Below are 22,717 nucleotides of genomic sequence, written 5' to 3' on the forward strand. Positions count from 1 at the left end.
GGCGCATGCGCAGGGGGGCGCGCCGCCTCTGCCCCGCGGCGAGGGTGTCTATGGAGAGGCGGCGGCCGCGGCTGCTGAGGCAGAGGCTGAGGCAGTGGCGATGGCGCCCTTCCCCGAAGAAGTGGACGTCTTCACCGCCCCGCACTGGCGGATGAAGCAGCTGGTGGGGCTCTACTGCGACAAGGTAACGGTGTGCGGGGTCTCTTGCTCCGGGCAGCGCGGGCCGCGAGGAGGAGCGGGCCGGTCCCCGGGCGGCCTGGCCTGCGCCGCGCCCGTGGCCCCCGGGGCCGCGCCGCGCGGCTTGCCGCCTGCGCAGCTGTCAGCGCCGCGCTCGCTCCCCCGCACCCTCGGCGGGGAGCCCGCGCCCCCGCCCGGCCGGCGGCCTCGGACGTGCCCTCGGGGCCCGCGGCGCGGCCCCTGCCTGGCTGCGCACCCCTGGCCGGGCGGGCCCGCTGCCTGCGGCCGTGCCGAGTCTCCCGCCCCCGCCCCCTTGGGGAGAGGGGCCCCTCCGCGCCCCACCGACCTTCGGGGACCCCGGGCCGGCCACCTGCGCTGGGCTTCCTGTCCGCCTGGGGCCGGCCGTTTCTGCAGCTGTCCCCCGCCGCCCCCATCGCCGCCGCCCCTCATCCTGCTCCCGGCCGGTTTGGGGGCCCCCGGGTCTGTTTGCAGACGCCACCCACCCATCCATCCTTCGGAACCTCTCGCTCGCTTCCTGGCTCGAGGGGCAGCTTCTCCCAGCCACCCCCCCTGCTCATCTTACGCCCCCCGGCCGTTCCCTGGCTTGATTTGGGAGAAACCCCAGGTTTCCTGGTCTAGGATGGGGAGACGCTTCGCTCTTGGTTTAGAGTTCTCTTTCTCCTTGCAACTTTTATTGTCCCGGAGCATTTCCTCGGCGTGGATCGTGTGATACGACCGCTACTCTCTGTTGGAATTCTTAACGTGGGCTCCAGTGAAACGGGCCTCGGAAAAAGTTGGTTTGACTGTGCGAACCTTTTTGGACTCTTGATTGGTGCAGCATTAGCTGAAAAAGCACTTTTCTGGAGATGGCTCAGGGCCTTCTGCTAGGGGTTTTAAAGCAGTATCAAGCGCCCACATTTTTGTCAGTGTCACGTTGGGGGAAAGAAGGGCCACCTATGTCCACATAGGTGCTGGAAACTTCGGGCAGGCCCGTTTTCGTGTAGCAATGAACCAGATGAAAAGCATTTCAACAACTCTTGTTGAAGCCCAGAAGTCAGCTTTTGTGAATTTTCAGAACTTCCACAGCACTAAGCAAAAGCCCTGTTGAGGGAAAAGAGGGGTTGTGAGAGCCCAGTGAGGTGGTTGGAGGATGCCCAGAGGGCTCAGGGCGAAGCCACGTTAAAAACCAGCAATTAAAAACGCACTCGCAACCACCCTTTTCCTCCTTCCATTTTGGAAATTAAAAAATAACCCGATTGGGTATAGGCTTAAACAGGACGGGCCAGAACAGTGCTTCTCAACCTTGGTAGCTGATTAGAATCGCCCCCCCCCCCCCCCCCCGCCCGAAGGCTGTTAAAAATCCAAATTCAGTGCCCAAAGCACTGAAAATTCGGGAGTGACCCTGGCATCAAGTATGAACAATTTGAAGCTCCCCCGGTGAGTCCAGCTCGCAGTGCAGCCAAGGGTGAGAACCGTTTACCCCGAAGAAGCGAAAGGAGCGGGTTAAGCCATCCATTAGGCTGCCCGACCCTGAAGTGTTTCAGTTAGATCGCTGCAGCGTTTTTACCTCCTCTGGGCTTTCAACTTAGTTATTCCGACAGTGGTCACGAATTGCAGGAAATTAAAAAAAAAAAAAAAAAAAGGTTTTTTGTTTTTTTGTTTTTTTTTTTTTTTTACTTTCTCAAAATTGAAAAGGGAAAGTTGGTGAGGACTTCAGGAATATGAGGTCTTCTCTGCAGGTCAGCCTGGAGATGGCTTGAAATGGCTTGAAATTGTTACGGAAATTTTTGCGCACGTGTACACTTTCCCAGCGTGTTTGTGGTTTTCGCCAGGCGGTTGTGACTTTCCCGTGGTAGTTAAGAGTCACAGTTTTATTTAGTTACGTGATAGACTAACCAGCCTTATACAGTGCCATTAAAATTTTTTTTTTTTAATGTTTATTTATTATTTTGACAGAGCGTGAGCAGGGGAGGGGCAGAGAGAGAGGGAGACCCAGAATCCAAAGCGGGCCGGGTCTGAGCTGTCAGCACAGAGCCCGACGCGGGGCTGGAACTCACAGAGATCATGACCTGAGCCAAAGTCGGATCCTTAACCCACTGAGCCACCCAGGCGTCCCGTATACAGTGTCATTAAAAAAAATTTTTTTTAAAATCCTTATTTATTTTTGACAGAGAGAGAGACAGAGTGCAAGCAGGGAAGGGGCACAGACAGAGGGAGACCCAGAATCTGAAGCAGGCTCCGGGCTCTGAGCCGTTAACACAGAGCCCGACTCAGGGCTTGAACTCACAGACCACAAGATCATGACCTGAGCCAAAGTCAGATGCTTAACCGACTGAGCCATCCAGGCACCCCTTACAGTGCCATTTTAAAAACCAATACTTGGGTATGGGGCGCCTGGGTGGCCCAATCTGTTGAGCACCTGACTCTTGGTTTCAGCTCAGGCCATGATCTCACTGTACATGAGTTGGAGCCCTGTGTCAGGCTTGGGGCTGAAGGCACGGAGCCTGCTTGGGATTCTCTCTCCCTCTCTCCTGCCCCTCCCCCTCCCCTGCTCCACCTCTCTCAGTCTGTCTCTCTCAAGATAAGTAAATTCATTAACAAAAAATACCTGAGTCAAATGAGATTCTTTTCAGTACTTAAATGTTTCCTTTTGCAGTAATTAAGAAAGCATTTTCAACTTGACATAGCATAAGTCAAAATTATCACTAATTCTTAATTAGATGTAGTTAATGAGATTGTTGTAGATATTCATCAAGGAGATTAAAAGTCCGGTTTTCCAAACTGTGGATCACAGATCAAGGTGATTTAGGGAGAAAAAAACTATAGGAATTCTATATCCAGATTTCTTCTTGATACTAATAGCTAGTGGAAATCTCCTACGATGTCCTTTGGGAGCCAGGGTGGAGAGGTGAGTGTTTTATGATGGCTGAATAATCTTAAAGGACTAATTTAAGAAAAAAAATTTTTTTAAATGTTTATTTTTGAGAGACAGAGACAGAGTGCAAGTGAGGGAGGGGCAGAGAGAGGGGAGACACAGAATCGGAAGCAGGCTCCAGGCTCTGAGCTGTCAGCACAGAGCCCGATGCGGGGCTCGAACTCACGGGCGGCGAGATCATGACCTGGGCCGAAGTCAGCCGCTTAACCGACTGAGCCACCCAGGTGCCCCTAATTTTTTTTTTTTTTTTTATTCATTTATCATCTCAAGTTTTGCCTTCACCATTGTTTGGTGGTAAAGACCACGGATATTCAAATAGCCAGCAGTAAAACTTTACAAAATGAGAACTAGTTTTTGTACTCAAACTAAAAAGGTACAAGATATATTATTTCACTGTATTCTAATGTTGATTCTGAATGCACAGTAATTATAAAAGAAGTCAGTTTTATTTCCAGTATCAAACTTTTCAAGTACAATATACTTTAGAAGCATCTGTGTATTTATTAGCATCAACTCAATCATTTATATACTTAGACTATAGTTTACTTAGAATAACATACTCTGAAGTTATAGGCCATTTTAAATATTGCTGTGTAATACCTAATATAATTCTTTGCTCTTGGATTTCCTCTTAAATTTATATAAGGTTTCATGGAAAGTTTTTTTCACTGTTATCTGGACAACAGTCCTTTGAAGTAAGTAAAGGAAGGGTTATTCCTGTTTTATAGGTGGGGACTTGTAGGCCTAGATTAGCTAGACCCAGTTCACATGAGCAGTTAGTTACAGATCTAGATGGAAACCCAAGTCAGGATCATGATTTCTTTTCTTTTCTTTTTTTAAATTTAATTGTTTTTAAGTGTGTTTATTTTGACAGAGAGTGAGCTAGCGAACATGAGTTGGGTAGGGGCAGAGAGAGAGGGAGAGAGCTTTCCAAACAGACTCCCCACTGAACCCACGAACAATGAGATCATGACCTGAGCTGAGATCGGGAGTTGGAGGCTTAACCAGCTGAGGCACCTAGGTGCCCCAGGATCATGATTTCTATTTATATCATGATTTAATTTGTATGAAACCATAGTAGTTTCTGAAAAATCTTTTTGGGTAACAGTCTGTTATGAAATCTTTTTTGCTAATTCACTCATCTTCCAGATTGGGAGGATTTTAGTGAACGTTTCATTGGATGACATCCTTTTTCCAGTTTACGCCGATTCCTCAGTCTTTCCTCTAGTCCTCAAAATTTAACATTAATTCTGCCAGTCAGTCTGGAGTCTCTACTGTCTGTTGGCCCTGTGTTGTGTCAGTAGCTTGCATTGGTGATATAAGGTGTGATTCCTGTTCTTAAGGAGTTTACTATCTAACATTTGTGCTAAGGCGGAAATCCAGATGTGGTACAGTGGGAGCCAAGGGAAGTATATGGTCCGCTGTGCATTAAAGTTTCAGGAGTGGTCTCAGTCTCTTTGAACTGAGTGCTGAGAACAAAGTAGGTGGTGGTTCTAAGGATGTGCATAATACAGAGATTCCCAGACTTACACATAAGCCAGTTATAAAAGATTCAAGTGGTGGGGGCTTTATGGAGTGCCCAGGTTTTTCAGGTAAGGATATTAAAAGTGCTATTTACTTTATCAATTTATAAACAAAGGACATTTTGTAACTGAAGCCCTAAGAGGGAAATAAACTAATAACTTGAATAGATTATTTTAAAAAATTGGATGCAGCTTTATGAAGAATATAGTTTCTTTGTTTTTCTCTGCATACCTGTAAAAGCTGTTACTGACTGCTTTGGGGACATTGGTTTATTAGAGGGAATATTGAATTGAGAGCTAGAAAGTGAAGGAAAGGGGAATTTAATGAGTTCCTACTACATGCATACATTATTTCTTTTAATCCTTACAAGAGCCTCGTGATACAGGTATTATCTGTTATTTAAAGATGAGGAAACAGACTTAGTTTAGTAATTTACCCAACCCACTCAACTAGTAACTAGGAGAGACAGAATTTTAATCATAGGATTTTTCCCTCCTTCTGAAGCCCACGTTTTTTTGTATTACCTTATTGATTTTGTTACTTATTACCTGTTGCATGATTTTCTGCAAACATTTCACCTGTGGGCCATAGTTTTTTTTCATACAGTTAGTCCATAATATAGTTAAGGTTTTTTTAATTGAGTATAAATCTCCATTGATTGAATCATAGCATTGTCTGGCTGAGTAGATAAAAAGTAAAAATTTATTTGAAGCAATAATGTTTGGGTTTTTATTGTACTATTACACACACACACACACACACACACACACACACACATACATATATAAGACTAGAACTTAATCTAGTCTTTAAGTGACACAACTTTTTGAGTCCCTTTGAAGCCAGGTTTTAAGATTTTAAGTTGTAGAGTGTCTGAGACAGAAAGCCAGTTACAAATCCTTTTAAATATGAGAGATACCATGTTACTGGGTTGTTACTATTTGTTGACTATGTGTATCCTGTTCTATATAGGTTTATGGGGTTGAGTTTGCCAGGCATCAAGGTATACAAGTTTATAGGTCATTTAAGAAATTTTATATCCTGTTGTAGCAGTGTTTTTCCTAGTGTGTTCTATAGTCCCATTAGTGGGTCATGGAATCAGTTTCATGGGATACAAAAGACTTTAAAAAATGAAATGGAAAAGTATATATTGGAGTACATCACAGGGTAGAGAGGGAAATAATTGTTTCCTGAAATTTGTTTGAAGTGTTTGTGATGTGTGTGTGTGTAGGTTGCACTGTATTTCAGACTAAAGGTCACGGTTGAATGTGTTTGAAAAACACTTCTTTAGAGTAGCATTTCTCAACCACAGCACTGTTGACACTTTGGGCTAGATGGATGATTCTTTCTTGTGACTGTTTAGCTGGATCCCTGGCTTTTTACCCACTAGATGTCAGTAACACTTCTGCAGTGGTTAACAACCAAAAATGTCCTTGCACATTAGTTCCTGGAGGGTAGAATTGACCTTTGGTGAGAACTAGTGCTTTAGAGCAAGGTTCTGACAGTTCACTCTCTTTGTTGGATGTGGAAAGATAGCTTTATGATTGGAACCAATATTCTATGTTGCAGAAAGAACATAAGATTTAGAATCATAGAGGTTTGATCTCTGTTTTGTTGTCTACTAGTTGTATGGTTTTGGGCAAGTTATTTTTTCTGAGCCTCAGGGTTTTCATCTATGAAATGGGAATTATAATACCTACTTTATCTAAAAATACTTACTTTAGGGGCACTTGAGTGGCTCAGTCAGTTAAGTGTCCAGCTCTTGGTTTCGGCTCAGGTCATGATACGATGGTTTGTGGGTTCGAGTCCTGCATTGGGCTCTGTGCTGGCAGCTCTCTTAAAATAAATACGTAAACATTAAACAAACAAACAGCACTTAGTATATAGTGCATCATAGGCCTCAATATGTCCCAGATATTACTAGTTTCTAGGTTTTTTGTCTCAATCAAGTTTGTGTGTTTGAGTAACTTTGCAGAGGCAAGCTAAATTTTAAAAATTCCTATAAGCCGATTTTTTAAAAGTTAAATTGTATGCATTCTGGTTATCTTTTTAGCTGCAAAATTTACGGACTTTAGTACCAGGCTAAAACAATTGCTCATTTCAAGTGGAAATGAAGTGATTTGGGTAGCATAAGGACTTCTAATGATAGTTTTATTTGGGCTAACTATAAAAATAACAGAAAAACCCAAGCAGGGCTTATTTATATTAATTTTGTGTTCTTTGGATGTATTATTAAATTATAACAAGAGCTCTATGAGGTAGTTAATATTATTAGCCTTAGGTTACAGATGAAGAAACTGAGGTAGAGAGCCATTTAGTGACTTGTGGCAGAGATGGATTCCTTTCTTTGCAGTCTGGCTCCAGACTCGCACTTGCAGCCACTAAGCTGGATTGACTCTATGAATCACGTAGAGTCCTTTCATGGATCTCATTGGGTTCTCAGTCTGTAGTATGGACCTGGTTTTTATTTTAGCTTGTTGTTAAATCTGAAAGATTTCCTAATAGTCCAGTGAGAATGTATGCAGAATTTCCTGCATGTCTTTTAAGATGTTATTTTCCTTAAGTCATGTGAGGGCATTATTTATTTTTTTTTGCCATGCTTTGGTTTTTGTTTCTTAAAAATTGTATAGCAATAGTGTGTTTTAAGATTTATCTGTTATTTCTAAGACTTATTTTTAATTAAAAAACATTTTTTATGTTTATTCATTTTTGAAAGAGGCAGCACAAGCAGGGGTGGGGCAGAGAGAGAGGGAGACACAGAATCCGAAGCAGGCTCCATCCAGGCTCTGAACTGTCAGCACAGAGCCTGATGTGGGGCTCGGACTCATGAACCGTGAGAGCATGACCTGAGCTGAAGTCGGACACTCAACTGACTGAGCCACCCTGGTGCCCCTATTTTTAATTTTTTTAAATGACCCATGATAGTATTTGCTAAGACTAGCCACTGGTGAATTTTGTTGTGATCTTGTGTAGCATTTCTTAGGATAAAATCAACATTAGTATAACCAGATCTGTTCTGCCTCTTGTTTTTGTGTGACTCAGGAGCTACGAATGGTTTTTACATTTTTAAACAGTTGGAGAAAATCAAAAGAATAATATTTTGACATGTGAAAATTGTATGAGATTCAGATTTCTCCATCCATAAATAAAGTTTTATTGGAACATAGCCACATTCATTCGTATGACTGCTTTAATGCTACAGCAGCTAAATTAAATAGTTGCTACAGAGTATGCCCTGTAGAACCTAAAATATTTATTATCTGGCCCTTACCAGAAAAAGTTTCTCGATAATTTACTTACTTATTGTGGCTACTGTTCCTTATGTTATTTCCCTTCACTGGACTAGAAGCTCCATAAAGGCAGAGATGTCTATTTTGTTCATGATGTTCCTCTCTCGAGTACAGGAACAATGCCTAGCTCTTAACAGCTGCCCAGTAACTATTTGAATTGAGTAAAAAAAAAAAAAAAAAAAAAAGCATGAATTTATAAAAGCGAATGATTAATTTTCAAAATGACTAGAGCTAGCATTTATTAAGCACCAGTTCATTTTAATTTCATAGCTACCATGTGAACTACAGATGTTGTTATTCTCATTTAACATCAAGAAGAAACTAAGACATTGCAAGGAGTAAAGTAACTTAACCCAGGGTTACACATTTAAATAAATGGTAGACGTAGGATCTGATCCGTAGAGACTGTGTTGTGGTTTCCTATAAATGACTTGATACCTAATACACATAAGTTTTACATAAGCTGCTTAGTTAATTCTATGTGTAGTGGAATAGTTCTGCTTTAGGTGTTTACCATCTTTTCTGGTGCTTTGTCATAAGCCTACTACTCCTGTTGAGAACAGGCAATTGAGACAGCTTAGGGTCTGCTCCATTTTAGGAATACTGGGTCAGACTTGACCAACCAAGTCTAGGAAGTGTGGTGTCAGTAGCTTCTTCCCCTCCATTCACTGTCTGTGTTTTTAACCTAATCAGGTTTTCCCTCTTAAAATGGACTTTGAAACTAGAGTTGATACAATAGAAAGTAGAGTTAATATGGCAATGGAGGGTTTGTATATTATTTTGAGCTTTAATTTGAATCAGGTTTCTTGATAAGATTATACATTTAAACATGAGAATTTAATTTGCCATTCAGTGTAAAAAATTAAAATTACTTCTGAATAGTTATTTTCTTTGGTTGAATAGTAGAATTAAAGAAAATGACAGTGTATGTATTTCTTTATTTTGTGATTGATTTGTGCCTTTCCTTCAAGTGCATTTACTTTCTCGTGCCGTGACGTGCTAGGTTTCCATGTTGTACCATTGCAGTGCCTTTACCTCAGAAAAATACATGATTTCTTATCTGAGCTGCTAAGTGTTTATTCTGTTTTTCTTAAAAAACAAAAACTAGTTCCCCTAAAATCATCTAATTTTTTTTTAAGTTTATTTATTTATTTCAAGGGAGGGAGAGAGCAAACAGGAGCAGGGGAGAGGAGGGGGGAGAGAGAGAGAGAGAGAGTCCCAAGCAGGTTCCATGCTGTTAGCGCAGAGCCTGATGCAGGGCTCGATCCCACAAACCAGACTGTGAAATCATGAGCTGACGTCAAGAGTCGGACACTTAACCGACTGAGCCACCCAGGTGCGCCCCTAATAATATTCTGATAGCTCAATATTTTATAATTATTTCTGGAACAGATCAGACTCATCTTGATATTAAAGTTTAAACAAACTATAATAGAGTATTTTTAAACTTTTACATTGTAAAAGTAGTATAATAGCATAAAGAACATTTTGAACAAAGAAAAAAGTACTTATCATATTATCCTAACAACTATTTAAAAATTTCATATAACTTTATGGAGTATCTGTATTTAGTATATGTGTAGAATAACAGAATCTTAGGTTTGGAGGGAGTCTGGTCTAATCCCTTTTATTTAAAGAAACTATGTGATTTTTTGGCTTATGAATCAGTTTCCTGTATCATCAAGCTCTTCAGAATGCAGACCATTTTCTTTCTGACCCTAGTGTACTTTTTATTATACCATGATAATTTGTCAATTTATGAATTTCCTTTATGTGTACTTGAACAAATAAGTGTAAGGGAGGTATTTTGCTGTGTACAAAACTGAATAGGAGTGTATTTGAATATTTTTTATTGGTGTGTATTTACATATATTTATTATGCCTTTCTTTTTAAAATGTTTCTTCAGCTTTCTAAAACGAACTTTTCCAACAACAATGATTTCCGTGCTCTTCTGCAGTCTTTGTATGCTACTTTTAAGGAGTTCAAAATGCATGAGCAGATCGAAAATGAATACATTATCGGTTTGCTTCAACAACGCAGCCAGACCATTTATAACGTACATTCTGACAATAAACTCTCTGAGATGCTTAGCCTCTTTGAAAAGGGACTGAAGAATGTTAAGGTGAGTTGCAAAAATGAGTATTTAACTGTCAAAGCTTGTGTCCTTACTAGTATGTCATTAGCAAAACCTATTAGCATTTTATAGTAAATGATGTTATGTTACAGAAAAAAAATATTCTCACACTGTTAAAGACAGTAAGGAAGACTTTATTCAAGGGATTCCTTCATTGGGGTTTTGCAGTAGGGGAGAGAGATTGGGCTCAACTGTGAATAGGATATCTAAGGATTTATAGCCAAGGAACAGAGCAGGGGTCAGGAAAATTTCTAAGAAGAAACATCAAGGCTAGACTGACTCAAGAGGATTTTTGCTGAAGGCAGATCAGGGTGGTGAGATATTGAGGGTGGATAGATACTGACTATGATCAATGTCAAGGGTAGAGGGATTTTTGCTAAACTGATTCAGAATGACTTTTGCTAAAACTAGACTAAGTGAGCCAAGGACAGAGCTCAGGGTTGAGGCCTAGTTGAGAAGAGGGCTCAAAGGAGCCTGAGTCTATCAGGTTGACGAGAATCTTTGTTAGTTACCTCTTTATTACTGTATATAAAATTTATAGTGAATGCTACTCCACAGGTCTTAAAGTTTTTGTACGTTGAAATTTTAATTACCACAAAATTTTTACTTTCTGGTAACATTTGCTCAACTCTTAGAAGAAAGCTATAATGAATGCAGTTACTGGTGACTAAAGGTGAGATTGTTACTACAATGAAGGAATACTTTTAAAAAAATTTTATTAAAAATTATTAATTTATAAAAATTTATTTATAAATTTTTATTTAAAATTTTATTTAAAAATTGAATGTTAGCTATAACATTTACTATATTCCCTTTTTCCATATTTTAGGGTGCAGGGATGGTTACACGGGACAATTTTTAATTGACATAAAATTAGACCTATTTGAGTATAGTTTAGGATAATGATATAGAAAGATTTTCCTTTTACTTATATTTGCATATTGTGGAAATGTGAAGTTTTATCTTTTATCTCCCTCTGGCTTGGTGAAGCATAGATTTAAGTTGCAACTCTGTCAAACAACCACACACCTTTCACTTACAGACTTGCGTTCTAGAAAGACTGTTGTGCAGCAGGGAGGAGGATGGGTTGAAGGGAAAGAAAAGACTGAAGTAGAAAGACCAAGACCATTCTAAAAAATACTGTAGTAGTGTCTAGAAGAAGACACTGTAACTCCTTGGTGGAGAGGTGGGTGAGGGGTGAGGGTGGGGTACTGGGTAGTGATGGAAGGGAGATTTACTTTTTATTGAATACTCTTGTACTCTTTCACTTTTATGTCATGTTCGTGTATTACTTGTTCAATAAAATGATTACGATCTGAACTAAAGTAGTGACTAGAGGAGATAGAGGGAAGAAGACAGACCTGAGAATTATGTAGGACATAAAATTGATAGAATGTAGTGCTTACATACAAAGGAAAAGGGAAAGGAGAAGGAGAAAGAAGTAAGAATGAGAATTGAGTCTGACTTTATAGGGAATATAGAAGAGGCTTGGGGAATAAAAAGATCCATTTTGGACACGTTGGGTTTTAACTGCTTTTGCAGTGCATGTGGGCACTTATTAATAGGAAGAGGTATAGATGGGATTTGGGGACAGAAGAGTAATTTGATTTAGATAAGCAAATTTGATCATTATTAGCATGTGAAGTGGAAATGGAAGCCACTTGGGCATGCTTAGGGAAAATGTGTAAAATCTTTAGAGATTAGGACATTGGATGGAATATTGGGAAGCATTTGAATAAATTAGTACAAAAAGGAGGAGACTACAAAACACTCATCAGGAATAAAATATTCCCACATTTTATTATTTAGATTTTAAATTTTAATTAATTATTTTTTTAATTTTAGAGAGAGAGTGTGTGTGTGTGAGCAGGGGAGAGGGGCAGGAGGAGACAGAGAGAGAGAGAGAGAGAGAGAGAGGGAGAGAGAGAGAGGGAGAGTATGTTTTAAGCAAGCTCCAAGCTCAGCATGGAGCCCCTGACACAGGGCTCAAACCTGTAACCCTGGGATCATGATCTGAGCTGAAATCAAGAGTTGGCCTCTCAACCTGAGTCACCTGGGAGCCCCTATTCCCACATATATACAGTTTCATTTAAAAAAAAAATTTTTTTTAATGTTTTTATTTATTTTTGAGACAAAGACAGAACATGAGCAGGGGAGGGGCAGAGAGAGAGAGGGAGACACAGAATCTGAAGCAGGCTCCAGGCTCTGAGCCGTTAGCACAGAGCCCGACGCAGGGCTTGAACTCACGGACCGTGAGATCATGACCTGAGCTGAATTCGGACGCCCAACCGACTGAGCCACCCAGGCACCCCTAAGTGTTTATTTGTTTTTGAGAGAGAGAGAGAGAGAGAGAGAGAGAGAGAGAGAGAGAGAGAGAGAGAGAGACGCAGAGCATGAGCAGGGTAGGGGCAGAGAGAGAGACACACACAGAATCTGAAGCAGGCTTCAGGCTCTGAGCGGTCAGCACAAAGCCTGATACGGGGCTCGAACCCACGAGCTGTGAGATCATGACCTGAGCCAAAGTCAGACGCTTAACCGACTGAGCTACCCAGGTACCCCTGTAAAATTCTGCATGTTTTAAGTTGATAGGGCTGATGTAGAAGTGTTAGATGTTACAGGGAGATGAGATCTGAGTTCATGTGAGAAAGAACTTTTTAGCTGTTGTCCAGAATTAGAGTGATTTACTAAACAATGTTGGGAGCCCCTTACCCTTAGAAGTACGTTGATAACCTGACTTTTTGAAGTAGATATGGTCTTCCGTCAGCATAACATAACAGGTGTTGTAGATCGTGTAGTGGAGGGTGCCCCAGATGAGTTTGAAGGAACTCTGGTGATATAGTCCAGTAGACTCTTATTAACTGCTCAGACGTAGATTAGGAAAAGAAACATAGAGATTATATAAATGTAGACATTAGAAGTCAATAGAAGTTTTGAGCAAATACTTGCTATTTTTAGACTTTATGACATTTTAAAGTTTTGTTTTTTTATTTAAAAAAAATTTTTTTTAACATTTATTCATTTTTGAAAGACAGAGAGAGACAGAGTGGGAATGGGGAAGGGGCAGAGAGGTAGCGAGACACAGAATTCAAAGCAGGCCCCAGGCTCGAAACAGGCTCCAGGCTCCAAGCTGTCAGCATGGAGCCCGATGCAGGGCTTGAACTCACAGACCACAAGATCATGACCTGAACCGAAGTCAGCTGCCCAACCGCCTGAGCCACCCAGGTGCCCCATAAAATTTTGTTTTTTTAATGTTTATTTTTTTTGAAGGAAGAGAGAGACAAAGCGTGAGGGGGTGGGCGGGGGCAGAGAGAGAGGGAGACACAGAATCCAAAGCAGGCTCTGGGCTCTGAGCTATCAGCACAGAGCCCGACCTGGGGCTCAAACCCATGAACCATGAGATCATGACCTGAGCTGAAGTTGGAGGCTTAACCAACTAAGCCACCCAGGCGGCCCAACTTCATGACATTTTAAAGAAGTATAAGATCACATTACTAATAATCCAAGGTTCCTTTGCAAGATAATTTAAAGACATCTTTTTTTTTAAATTTTTGATGTTTATTTTTTGAGAGAAAGAGACTGAGCATGAGTGGGGGAGGGGCAGAGAGAAAGGGAGACACAGAATCTGAAGCAGGCTCCAGACTCTGAGCTGTCAGCACAGAGCCTGATACGGGGCTCAAACTCACGGAACGCGAGATCACGGCCTGAACCAAAGTTGGATGCTTAACCACCTGAGCCACCCAGGTGCCCCTTTAAGGGTATCTTTAATGCTTTGAAAAGTACAGAGACCACTTTGCTATTTGTCAGTCTGTTCTTTTTCCTGAGGTTTTATGTTGCATTTTAAACTGATTTCCTAGGATCAGTACAGTGTAAATAATGAAGCAAAACTTTTATAGGATGTAATTTTTTTTATGTTTCTAGAATGAATGTGAGCAGTTAAATTATGCAAAACAGCTGAAAGAGAGATTGGAGGCTTTTACAAGAGATTTTCTTCCTCACATGAAAGAGGAGGAGGAGGTAAGCATAATTTTTTCTCCCTTGTAAATTTGATTTATGAAATTTTTAAGATGTTATTTTGCCTTTCATTCTTCAAAATAATGCACAGGAAGATAAGCCTCCAGTTCATTTTAGGAAAGGAAGAAAACCCCAAGGAAAACATTAATTTTGTTCCCTTGGTTGCTTTTCATTGAATCCTTTATGTATGTATGTATGTATGCATATATGTATGTATGTTTAGTTTTGAGAGAGAGAGAGTGCAAGCAGGAGAGGGGCAGAGAGAGAGCAAGACACAGAATCCGAAGCAGGCCCCAGGCTCTGAGCTGTTGAGCACGGAGCCTGATGCGGGACTTGAACTCACAAACTGTGAGATCATGACCTAATTCGAAGTCAGATGCTTCACTGACTGAGCCACCCAGGTGCCCCCTACTCTACACCTTTAAAATTTTTTTTTAATGTTTATTTTTGGGAGAGAGAGAGACAGACAGACAGACAGACAGACACAGACAGAATCCCAAGCAGGCTCCAGGCTCTTGAGCTGTCAGCACAGAGCCCAACTTGGAGCTTGAACTAGTGAACTGAGCCACCACCCAGGTGTCCCTCATTGAATCCATTATTTAATTCAATTAGTCAACTAATATTTATTTTCTTACTATGTAGATGGCATTGTATTGAATGTTAGTAGCTTTTTATGTTACCTTAATGTCTTCATAGAACCTTTAGGGGATTCTTTTTTTTTTTTTTTTTTTTTTATTAAAATTTTTTTTTTTTTAACGTTTATTTATTTTTGAGACAGAGAGACACAGAGCATGAAGGGGGGAGGGGCAGAGAGAGAAGGAGACACAGAATCGGAAGCAGGCTCCAGGCTCCGAGCCATCAGCCCAGAGCCTGACGCGGGGCTCGAACTCACGGACCGCGAGATCGTGACCTGGCTGAAGTCGGACGCTTAACCGACTGCGCCACCCAGGCGCCCCCCTTTAGGGGATTCTTTAAACTTTTTAATGTTTTGTGTATTTTCATGCTAAGTTTAAAGAATTTTTACTGATCTTTTTTTTGTAGTACATTTTGGTAATCAAATGGTAGTGTTAAACTTACCAATTTTATTCCTACTACACACATACTGGGTTATCACTGAATGGATGAGCAAAACATTATTCCATTCTCTTTTTTCTCTAAAGTGGGGTGAATATCAGGATTAGGGTAAGGAATAGAAAAATAAATAATTTTGAGGAGCTGGATTCTTGTTTCATTGCAAATTAGTTACTGTGGTCATTCTCACTTATGGCTTCACCTTATAATCAGATCTATGTTTAAAAAAAATAAAATAAAACTACTTTTCAGCTCTCTCCGGACTAATTAAATCAGGTGAGAGATTCTGGCCTGGATATATTGAAAAGTCCCCAAGTCATTGTGACGAAACCACCACTGAAGCCACTGAGTTACTAGAATAGTGTTTCTTAACCTGTGATGTACATCAAAATGATTGCCCCCTTCCCGCCCTAAAAAACAAAAGCCTTGTCTTCACTTCTTCAAGATTCTAATTCTGTAAATTGGGGGTTGGGACTAAGCATCTGTTTCGAAGAAGAAATATAGATAGTTCAAGGTCTCAGTAGACCTCTGAGTTTTATGGTTCTTAGTACACTGGGTACCTTTCTCATGATTTAGAGGCCCTGTTGAGGTAGAGTTCAGTTACTGAGGTATCAGAAGGCAGTTAATGGATCTAAGTGTCTAACCATATGAGACTGATAAGAGTGTTTGTACAGAAAACCTTCTGCTTTTGACGCTTTTAAATTCCATGGGATTTATTAGAGAAGCTGTAGAAAGAAGGGTCTTTTGGTGATACTCTTTACACACTTTTTTGGCTAACCTAACTTGGTGGCAACAAGTAAAATTTTTATTTTTTTGAAATACGAGGTCATAATACTACACTCGAGCCATTAATAATTTAAAAGGTATAGGGACGCCTGGGTGGCTCAGTCGGTTAAGCCTTTGACTTCGGCTCAGGTCGTGATCTTGAGGTTCACTAGTTCAAGGTCTTCATCGGGCTCTGTGCTGACAACTCAGAACCTGGAGTCTGCTTCGGATTCTGTGTCTCCCTCTCTCTCTCTGTTCCTCCCCTGCTCATACTCTATCTTTCAAAAATAAACATTAAAAAAAAAATCTATACATAGGAATCTCTGGGGCACCTGGGTGGCTCTGTCGGTTGAGTGTCCGAATTCCACTTAGGTCGTGATCTCCTGGTTCACAGGTCCGAGCCCCAAATTGGGCTCTGTGCTGGCAGCTCAGAGCCTGGAGCCTGCTTTTGATCTGTGTCTCTCTCTCTCTCTGCCCCTCCCCCAGCTTGCATTCTGTCTCTCTTAAAACTAAATAAACATTAAAAAAAAGGTGTAAACAGAACTAGTTAGGCATATTTACTTATGAATATTTTGTTTTATTTAGGTTTTTCAGCCAATGTTAATGGAATATTTTACCTATGAAGAGCTTAAGGATATTAAGAAGAAAGTGATTGCACAGCACTGTTCTCAGAAGGACACTGCGGAACTCCTTAGAGGTCTTAGCCTGTGGAATCAAGCTGAGGAGCGACAGAAGTTTTTTAAATATTCTGTGGATGAAAAGTCAGATAAAGGTGAGATTCGTACGTTTATTTTTTTATTTTGTTTTAAGTAGACTCCGCACCTAATGTGGGACTTAACGACCCTGAGATTAAGAGTTGCATGCTCTACTGACTGAGCCAGCCAGGTGCCCCTGAGATTCCTATGTTTAGATAATGAATGATTTAGTTTTGAGGCCATCTGTGTCTTGTTGATAATGAGCTTTAGATTTTGTTTGAGGAATAAATTTAAACCATTTATTTACAAGGGTACATTTAATTGAAGACTAGTTTCTAAGAATTTGATGTTATGATAATTTAGCATCGGCGGCAGGGGGTGGGGGGGTGGGGGGGGCACCTGGGTGGCTCAGTCCCTTAAGCATCTGACTTCAGCTCAGGTCATGATCTCACTGTTTGTGGGTTTGAGCCCCGCATCGGGCTCTGTTGACAGCTCAGAGCCTGGAGTCTGCTTGGGATTCTGTGTCTCCCTCTCTCTCTGCCCCTCCCCTGCTCGTGCTTTGGCCCTCTTTCTCTGAAAAAAAAAAAAAAAAAAAAAAAAAAAAAAAAAAAAAAAATCCCATATATTTGGGCCACAAGCAGTATAATATAGTGTTTCTTAAAGGAACTCATGTAGTAGTAGTAATAATTACTATTTTGGCCAATCAAAATTATTGAAAGCTACCATATACAGAGCACTTTTGCAGTATCATCCAACTTTCTGAGCTCCATTGACCATAGTGGCTGATTTTATCCTTCCTTGTTTTTCTCATCATTTTTAAAAAAAAAAAATTTTTTTAAGGTTTATTTTTGAGAGAGAGTGTGTGCATGTGGGAGGGGTGGAGGAAGAGAGAGAGAATCTCAGGCTGACAGCGTGGGGCCTGATATGGGGCTCGATCTCATGAGTGAGATCATGATCTGAGCCAAAATGAAGCATTGCACAATTAACTGACTGAACCACTCAGGGCCCCTCCATCAGATTTTAAAATCAGTTGTGCTTATAGTTTTATTTCCATCCTTTTCCATGTGTCATTGTCTTAACGTATATCCAGTAATACAAACAGGAGTGAGAATGAGAGGTATTGTTTTTCTGTGTACAGTTACTTTGAGAAAACAAATGACAAATGCAAGTAAAATATGTTTGCCTTTTTTATTCGTAGACTATTTCCTCATTTTTCTTAAAGATCTTTGATAGCTTTGCCTTTTAAAACCTCATTGAGGAAAATTGGCATCCTCAGGCTAGTAAAAATTTCTTCTGTTTCTACATGGGCAATAGCAATGACATTCCTTTAAAATTGCTTAAAATTCTTTGAAATTGGTCCTTTTCTCTTTATTTAACAAAGTAGGTGAGATGCATGTTGAAACAAAAATGTTTTTATAGGTGAACCTATAATTAAACCCATAAAACTTGGGTGCTGCACTTTGAAATGCAGCTTGGGCCTTAGACACCAAGCCAAGACCTGTTGTGTCTAGTTTAATTGTAATTACAACATGGGGTTTAAAAGCATCACACTTATTACGTTTAATTTTCCCACTCCTTCAAAGCAAATTATAGCTGTATTATGATTAAATATTTGCCATTTGAAAAGGGTTAGGTTAAAATAATTTGATCATAGCATTTCTGTATTTAAGTTGCTTTTTGAGGGCAAATCAGATGTACAAAGTACCTCAAATTCTTTGTAATCCTTTAATGATGAATCTTTTGTATTCTGTATTCTTTATTGTAGCGCCTCATTTGCATTTTTTAAAAAATTACTGAAGTAATTCTTTATAGGAAATTGGACATTCAGTGACTATTTTTTATAATAGTTGCTGACAAAAGATTCCTGATAAATGTATACCAGCATTAGAAATGTTTACGTTTTCTCAACTGGCTCACAAACAGTAGGTTAGCCGTGGTTATAGAAGTTAGATTTCACAGGCATCTTGTATCAAATGTGAAAATCAGAGAGGGAACACAAGGAAAATACTGACATAATCCTAATAGATGAGTGGAACGTGTTGTGAGATTTGTGTGTGTCATTAAAAATGCCTTGGAGAGCTCATCATCTGGCTGACTCTATACTGGAAGCTGTAAAACCTGCTGGGTTCCTTTTTCAAATGATGCTTCTTATGCTACAAAGTGAGTATTGTTTTTTCTGTGATGCCTTTGTAAGAGGAAGTCAATTCTGTGTTCATGATTGTAGCTCCCACTGATGAAGTATGATTTGGGCCATGATAGTTTAACCCTACGGGTTCTTAACAAGTTGAACATCCCCATGTTACCACTAATCCATGTTATTTCCTTTCCACATCTTGCAAGCAGGAAGGAGTGGACTTTAGGCACTGAACTTTATTTATAGAAATGTGATTGTAACTTCTTACTGCATTTGCCCTTACAGCCTTTAATGTTCAAGTTTTTCTTTTTTATTTCAGAAGCGGAAGTGTCAGAGCAATCCACAGGTATAACCCATCTTCCTCCTGAGGTAATGCTGTCAATTTTCAGTTATCTTAATCCTCAAGAATTATGTCGATGCAGTCAAGTAAGCACTAAATGGTCTCAGCTCGCAAAAACTGGATCGCTTTGGAAACATCTTTACCCTGTTCATTGGGCTAGAGGTAGGTAAATGTGACTTTTAGCTTGTTTAAAAAATAATTTCAATCCGTTTTTTTCAAATGATTATTCATAGATGTTAATAAGCAAGGTCAGGAAGGGAAATTCTGAGAGGTTGACCAAAAAGTAGATTCCGTAGTTAGATCACGTGTTCTTTGTATACTACTTTTGAAAAACTAGCAGTGCTCAAGTATCCGTGAGTGATTTATGTGATGCGTGCAATTTCTTCTAAAATAATTAGGAAAAAACAGGGGAGAGGTTGCTAAATAATTGGTAAAATGTTGATAATTGTTGAAGATAGGTGATGAGTTCATGAATATTCGTTATGCTACTTTTTAAATGCTGCTTCCTCCTACTTTTGAGTGTGTTCAGAGTTAAAAATGAAATTAATGCATTGTCAGAACAGCTTTAAATAGATTCAGTATTTTAAAAATAATAGAATAAATTCTATAAAATTTAAAGATGAGGCACCATTATGGCTGCCTTGGCAGTGGCTCAGAGTAACTGAATCTGTTTTTGTCTTTAGCATGTTTTTGTTGTGATTGGTAATGCCTCATTCTACAAATCACAATTTCATATTTAATTCACTGCGGTAAGTTACTTTGACGTGTGAACAATTAAAGAAAATTTCCTTTTCATGAGCATTTAATGCAGTCGTGGAGTAAATGCAAGTAATATGGCATACATTTTTCTGTCATTGAATTAAAAGTTTCATCTAAGTGACTCTTTTAACCTCAAATTTATGTAAAAGTTTTTTGTTTTTTATAATTTATGACTTGGACGTGGAAATATGTGTTTCTCTTATAATTAAGTTACAAATTGAATTTTAAAAGTTTTATTTTTTTATTAATGTATAGCATGTTTAAAATAGCTGTTGTTAGATATTTATTTTTTGAGTAAAGCTATTTGAAGTATTGTGTAGACAAATGATTAGAATTAATATTTTGATGTGGAATAATTTTTTCTATTAGTTGTAGGAAAATGAAATATTAAGTGAAAAGTCAAGGCAAATATGGATATATTTAATGCTTTTTGTTTAGTTATATTTTTAACTGTTAACTAATTTGAGTTAAAAGATAATTAGGTACTATTTGATATAAAGATCAAATGTGAAAATGCTGTGCAAGACTTCTGTGGTGTTCATCAGATCTTAAATATGCTTTTTTTTTTTTTAATATGTTTAAACAAAAAGTTTCAATAAAAATGTTTGTTTATTTATTTATGGTGTTTGTTTCCAATGGTTCTCAATCAGAATTTATTTTACCACCTTCCAGGGTTCATGTTCAAATGTCTATGGAAACATTTTTGTTTGTTTTTATTTTGGGAGATTATACTGGCCTCCAGTGAGTAGAGGCCAGGGTTTTCTGCTAAATTCCCTCCAGTGCACAACAAAGATTACCCAAGTGCAGAATGTCAATAGTGTTGAGATTGAGAAACCATACTTTAGATATAATGTTAAAAGTTCAGTAAGTTAATTCTGCATTGTCTCTCACTTCACAATCATATAATTTAATCGCAGTGTATTCTCCAGGGTCTTTAAATTTATGGTTTAGCTTTCCCTTAATCTTTCCCCTTCGACTTTATGTTCCTACCTGTTGCTGAATGAACTGCCGACTATTCACTACTGAGCAGAAAGTCTGTGCTTGCTTTTATTAGCTGTCATCATTTGGAGGGTACTGGTGCCAGTGTGAAGTCACAGTAGGGGAAAAAGGTTAAGTTCTTTTCGATGATTTCTAAAATTGCATGTAAGATTGTTGATGGTTATTTTTCATAATTCTTTTTAGTATGTCCGAAATTGATCCTTTGTGTACTATTTACGTGTAATATTTTAACCATGATTGAATATTTCTAACAATAGGTGGCCCATTGCCTAGAACTCAAGTATTTTCTGTGTGCAGAGATTTTTATTGGAAATAGATGATTTTTTGGGCAGCGGTAGCCAGTGCGATCTTACTTTGTTTTCTTACTTATTTGTGGAGTAGGTGACTGGTATAGTGGTCCAGCAGCTGAACTTGATACCGAACCTGACGAGGAATGGGTGAAAAACAGAAAAGATGAAAGTCGTGCTTTTCAGGAGTGGGATGAGGACGCTGATGTAGATGAGTCTGGTAAGCCACGTTGGGAGTTCATGTTAGTCCATGCGACTCTGGTAATTCGTACTATATCCAGCAGTTATGAATTTACAGACTACTAGGTGTTAAGGTTTACACATTTTCTAAAGAAACATTTACATGTTTTCTAAAGAAACTCGTGTTTTTAAGTCTACTACTTTGTAAGATTTGAAAGAATAATAAGCAGATTTAAAGTTTATTCTGTTTGAAGTAATTGTTAAGTGTGTGTAGAGGTTTTTTTATATTTAAATACTTAAAAAAATTAAAGACTATTCTCCTTTTTGAAGTAACGTACATCCATTATTGCACTTTGCAGTTTACAATGTGATTTTTAGGACCATTTCATTTGACCAGTTCAGCAGTATTTATTGAGTCCTCTGTGGCCTAGAGGAAGGAGTGTGAAGCTGTTGAACCTGTTTCTTCATTTGTAAACAGTCCTACCACTTGCCTTACAAGGTTGTTGTGGAATTAGGAAGTAATATATATACATGAAAATCCTCTGTAAATGGCGAAGGATTGTAAAAACTAGGGTAGCCATTCTTTAAGCACTGTGGGAGAACTCAAGCGTGACTAAGGTTATCCTTACTGTTAAAGAACTCATATGGAAGAGAATTTGGAATACGTAATCCTTAATTCAAGGTATTTAGTAAAAAATGGCATAATAGAGGTGCAGAAAGATGCTATTTGGGAGTATGGGGGAGGAAGATAATAAATACTGTCTTAGGTACTATTCTAGGAAATAATTGCTAAAACTTGATGAAATAGTAAAAAAAAAAAAGGGGGACAAGACACTAATACTTCGTAAAACTGAAACTTTAGGGAATTTTTATTCTAAATTGCTCACTTAAAAAATAGTAAGCTGGTCTGGCAAAAAAACTAAACATATAGAAAGTGAGGACTAAAAGCATATAAAGATTATTTCAGTAGCAAGTTTACTTGTCTGAAGTGAAGTCACCACATTTTACATCGTTTTGAATGTTTATGTGTTACAGTTTTGAACATTTAGAGGGTGCTACGTAAGGAAGAGATATTTGCCAGTTAGATTTGGTGATGTGCTTACCTTGTGACAAGAGAACCCTCTTGAACATGAGGTTAATAGTGAACAAAATAGGAAAAAAAAATCCTTGGGCTTAAAATTTGAAGAGGAGAGATAAACAGTAAATGCAGGCAAAATATATATGCCATATTGGATAGGATCTAGTGCTGTGGAGAAAAAAAAAAGGAAAGGGTGCCAGAAAGAGAGGAAAGAAGTTACAATTTTAAATAGGGTGATTAGTTCAGGTCCTCTGAAAAATTTGAGCAAAACCCATGAGTTTTAAAAGTCTTTACCAAATTTAGTGTATTTGTGTCCACACTTGATAGCCAAAGACCA

At 39.2% G+C, this 22,717-nt stretch overlaps 1 protein-coding gene across 2 annotated transcripts in view; it reads left to right on the top strand.

Annotated features, from left to right (window-relative positions):
• Positions 1-14: 14 nt before the first annotated feature.
• The window catches only part of FBXL5 (F-box and leucine rich repeat protein 5), a 46,845-nt gene continuing 24,142 nt past the window's right edge, over positions 15-22,717 (top strand). The window contains exons 1-6 of one of the 2 annotated variants that reach the window (XM_047855030.1): positions 15-184; positions 9,834-10,049; positions 13,980-14,075; positions 16,494-16,680; positions 19,057-19,239; positions 21,214-21,342. In XM_047855030.1, coding sequence (XP_047710986.1) covers positions 101-184; positions 9,834-10,049; positions 13,980-14,075; positions 16,494-16,680; positions 19,057-19,239; positions 21,214-21,342 — 895 coding nt within the window. In that variant the 5' untranslated portion in view covers positions 15-100. The remainder of the gene's footprint in view (positions 185-9,833; positions 10,050-13,979; positions 14,076-16,493; positions 16,681-19,056; positions 19,240-21,213; positions 21,343-22,717) is intronic. The other variant, XM_047855031.1, reaches the window with a different exon arrangement.

Source organism: Prionailurus viverrinus, chromosome B1, assembly GCF_022837055.1.
Source record: "Prionailurus viverrinus isolate Anna chromosome B1, UM_Priviv_1.0, whole genome shotgun sequence".
In the NCBI taxonomy this organism is placed as follows: domain Eukaryota; kingdom Metazoa; phylum Chordata; class Mammalia; order Carnivora; family Felidae; genus Prionailurus; species Prionailurus viverrinus.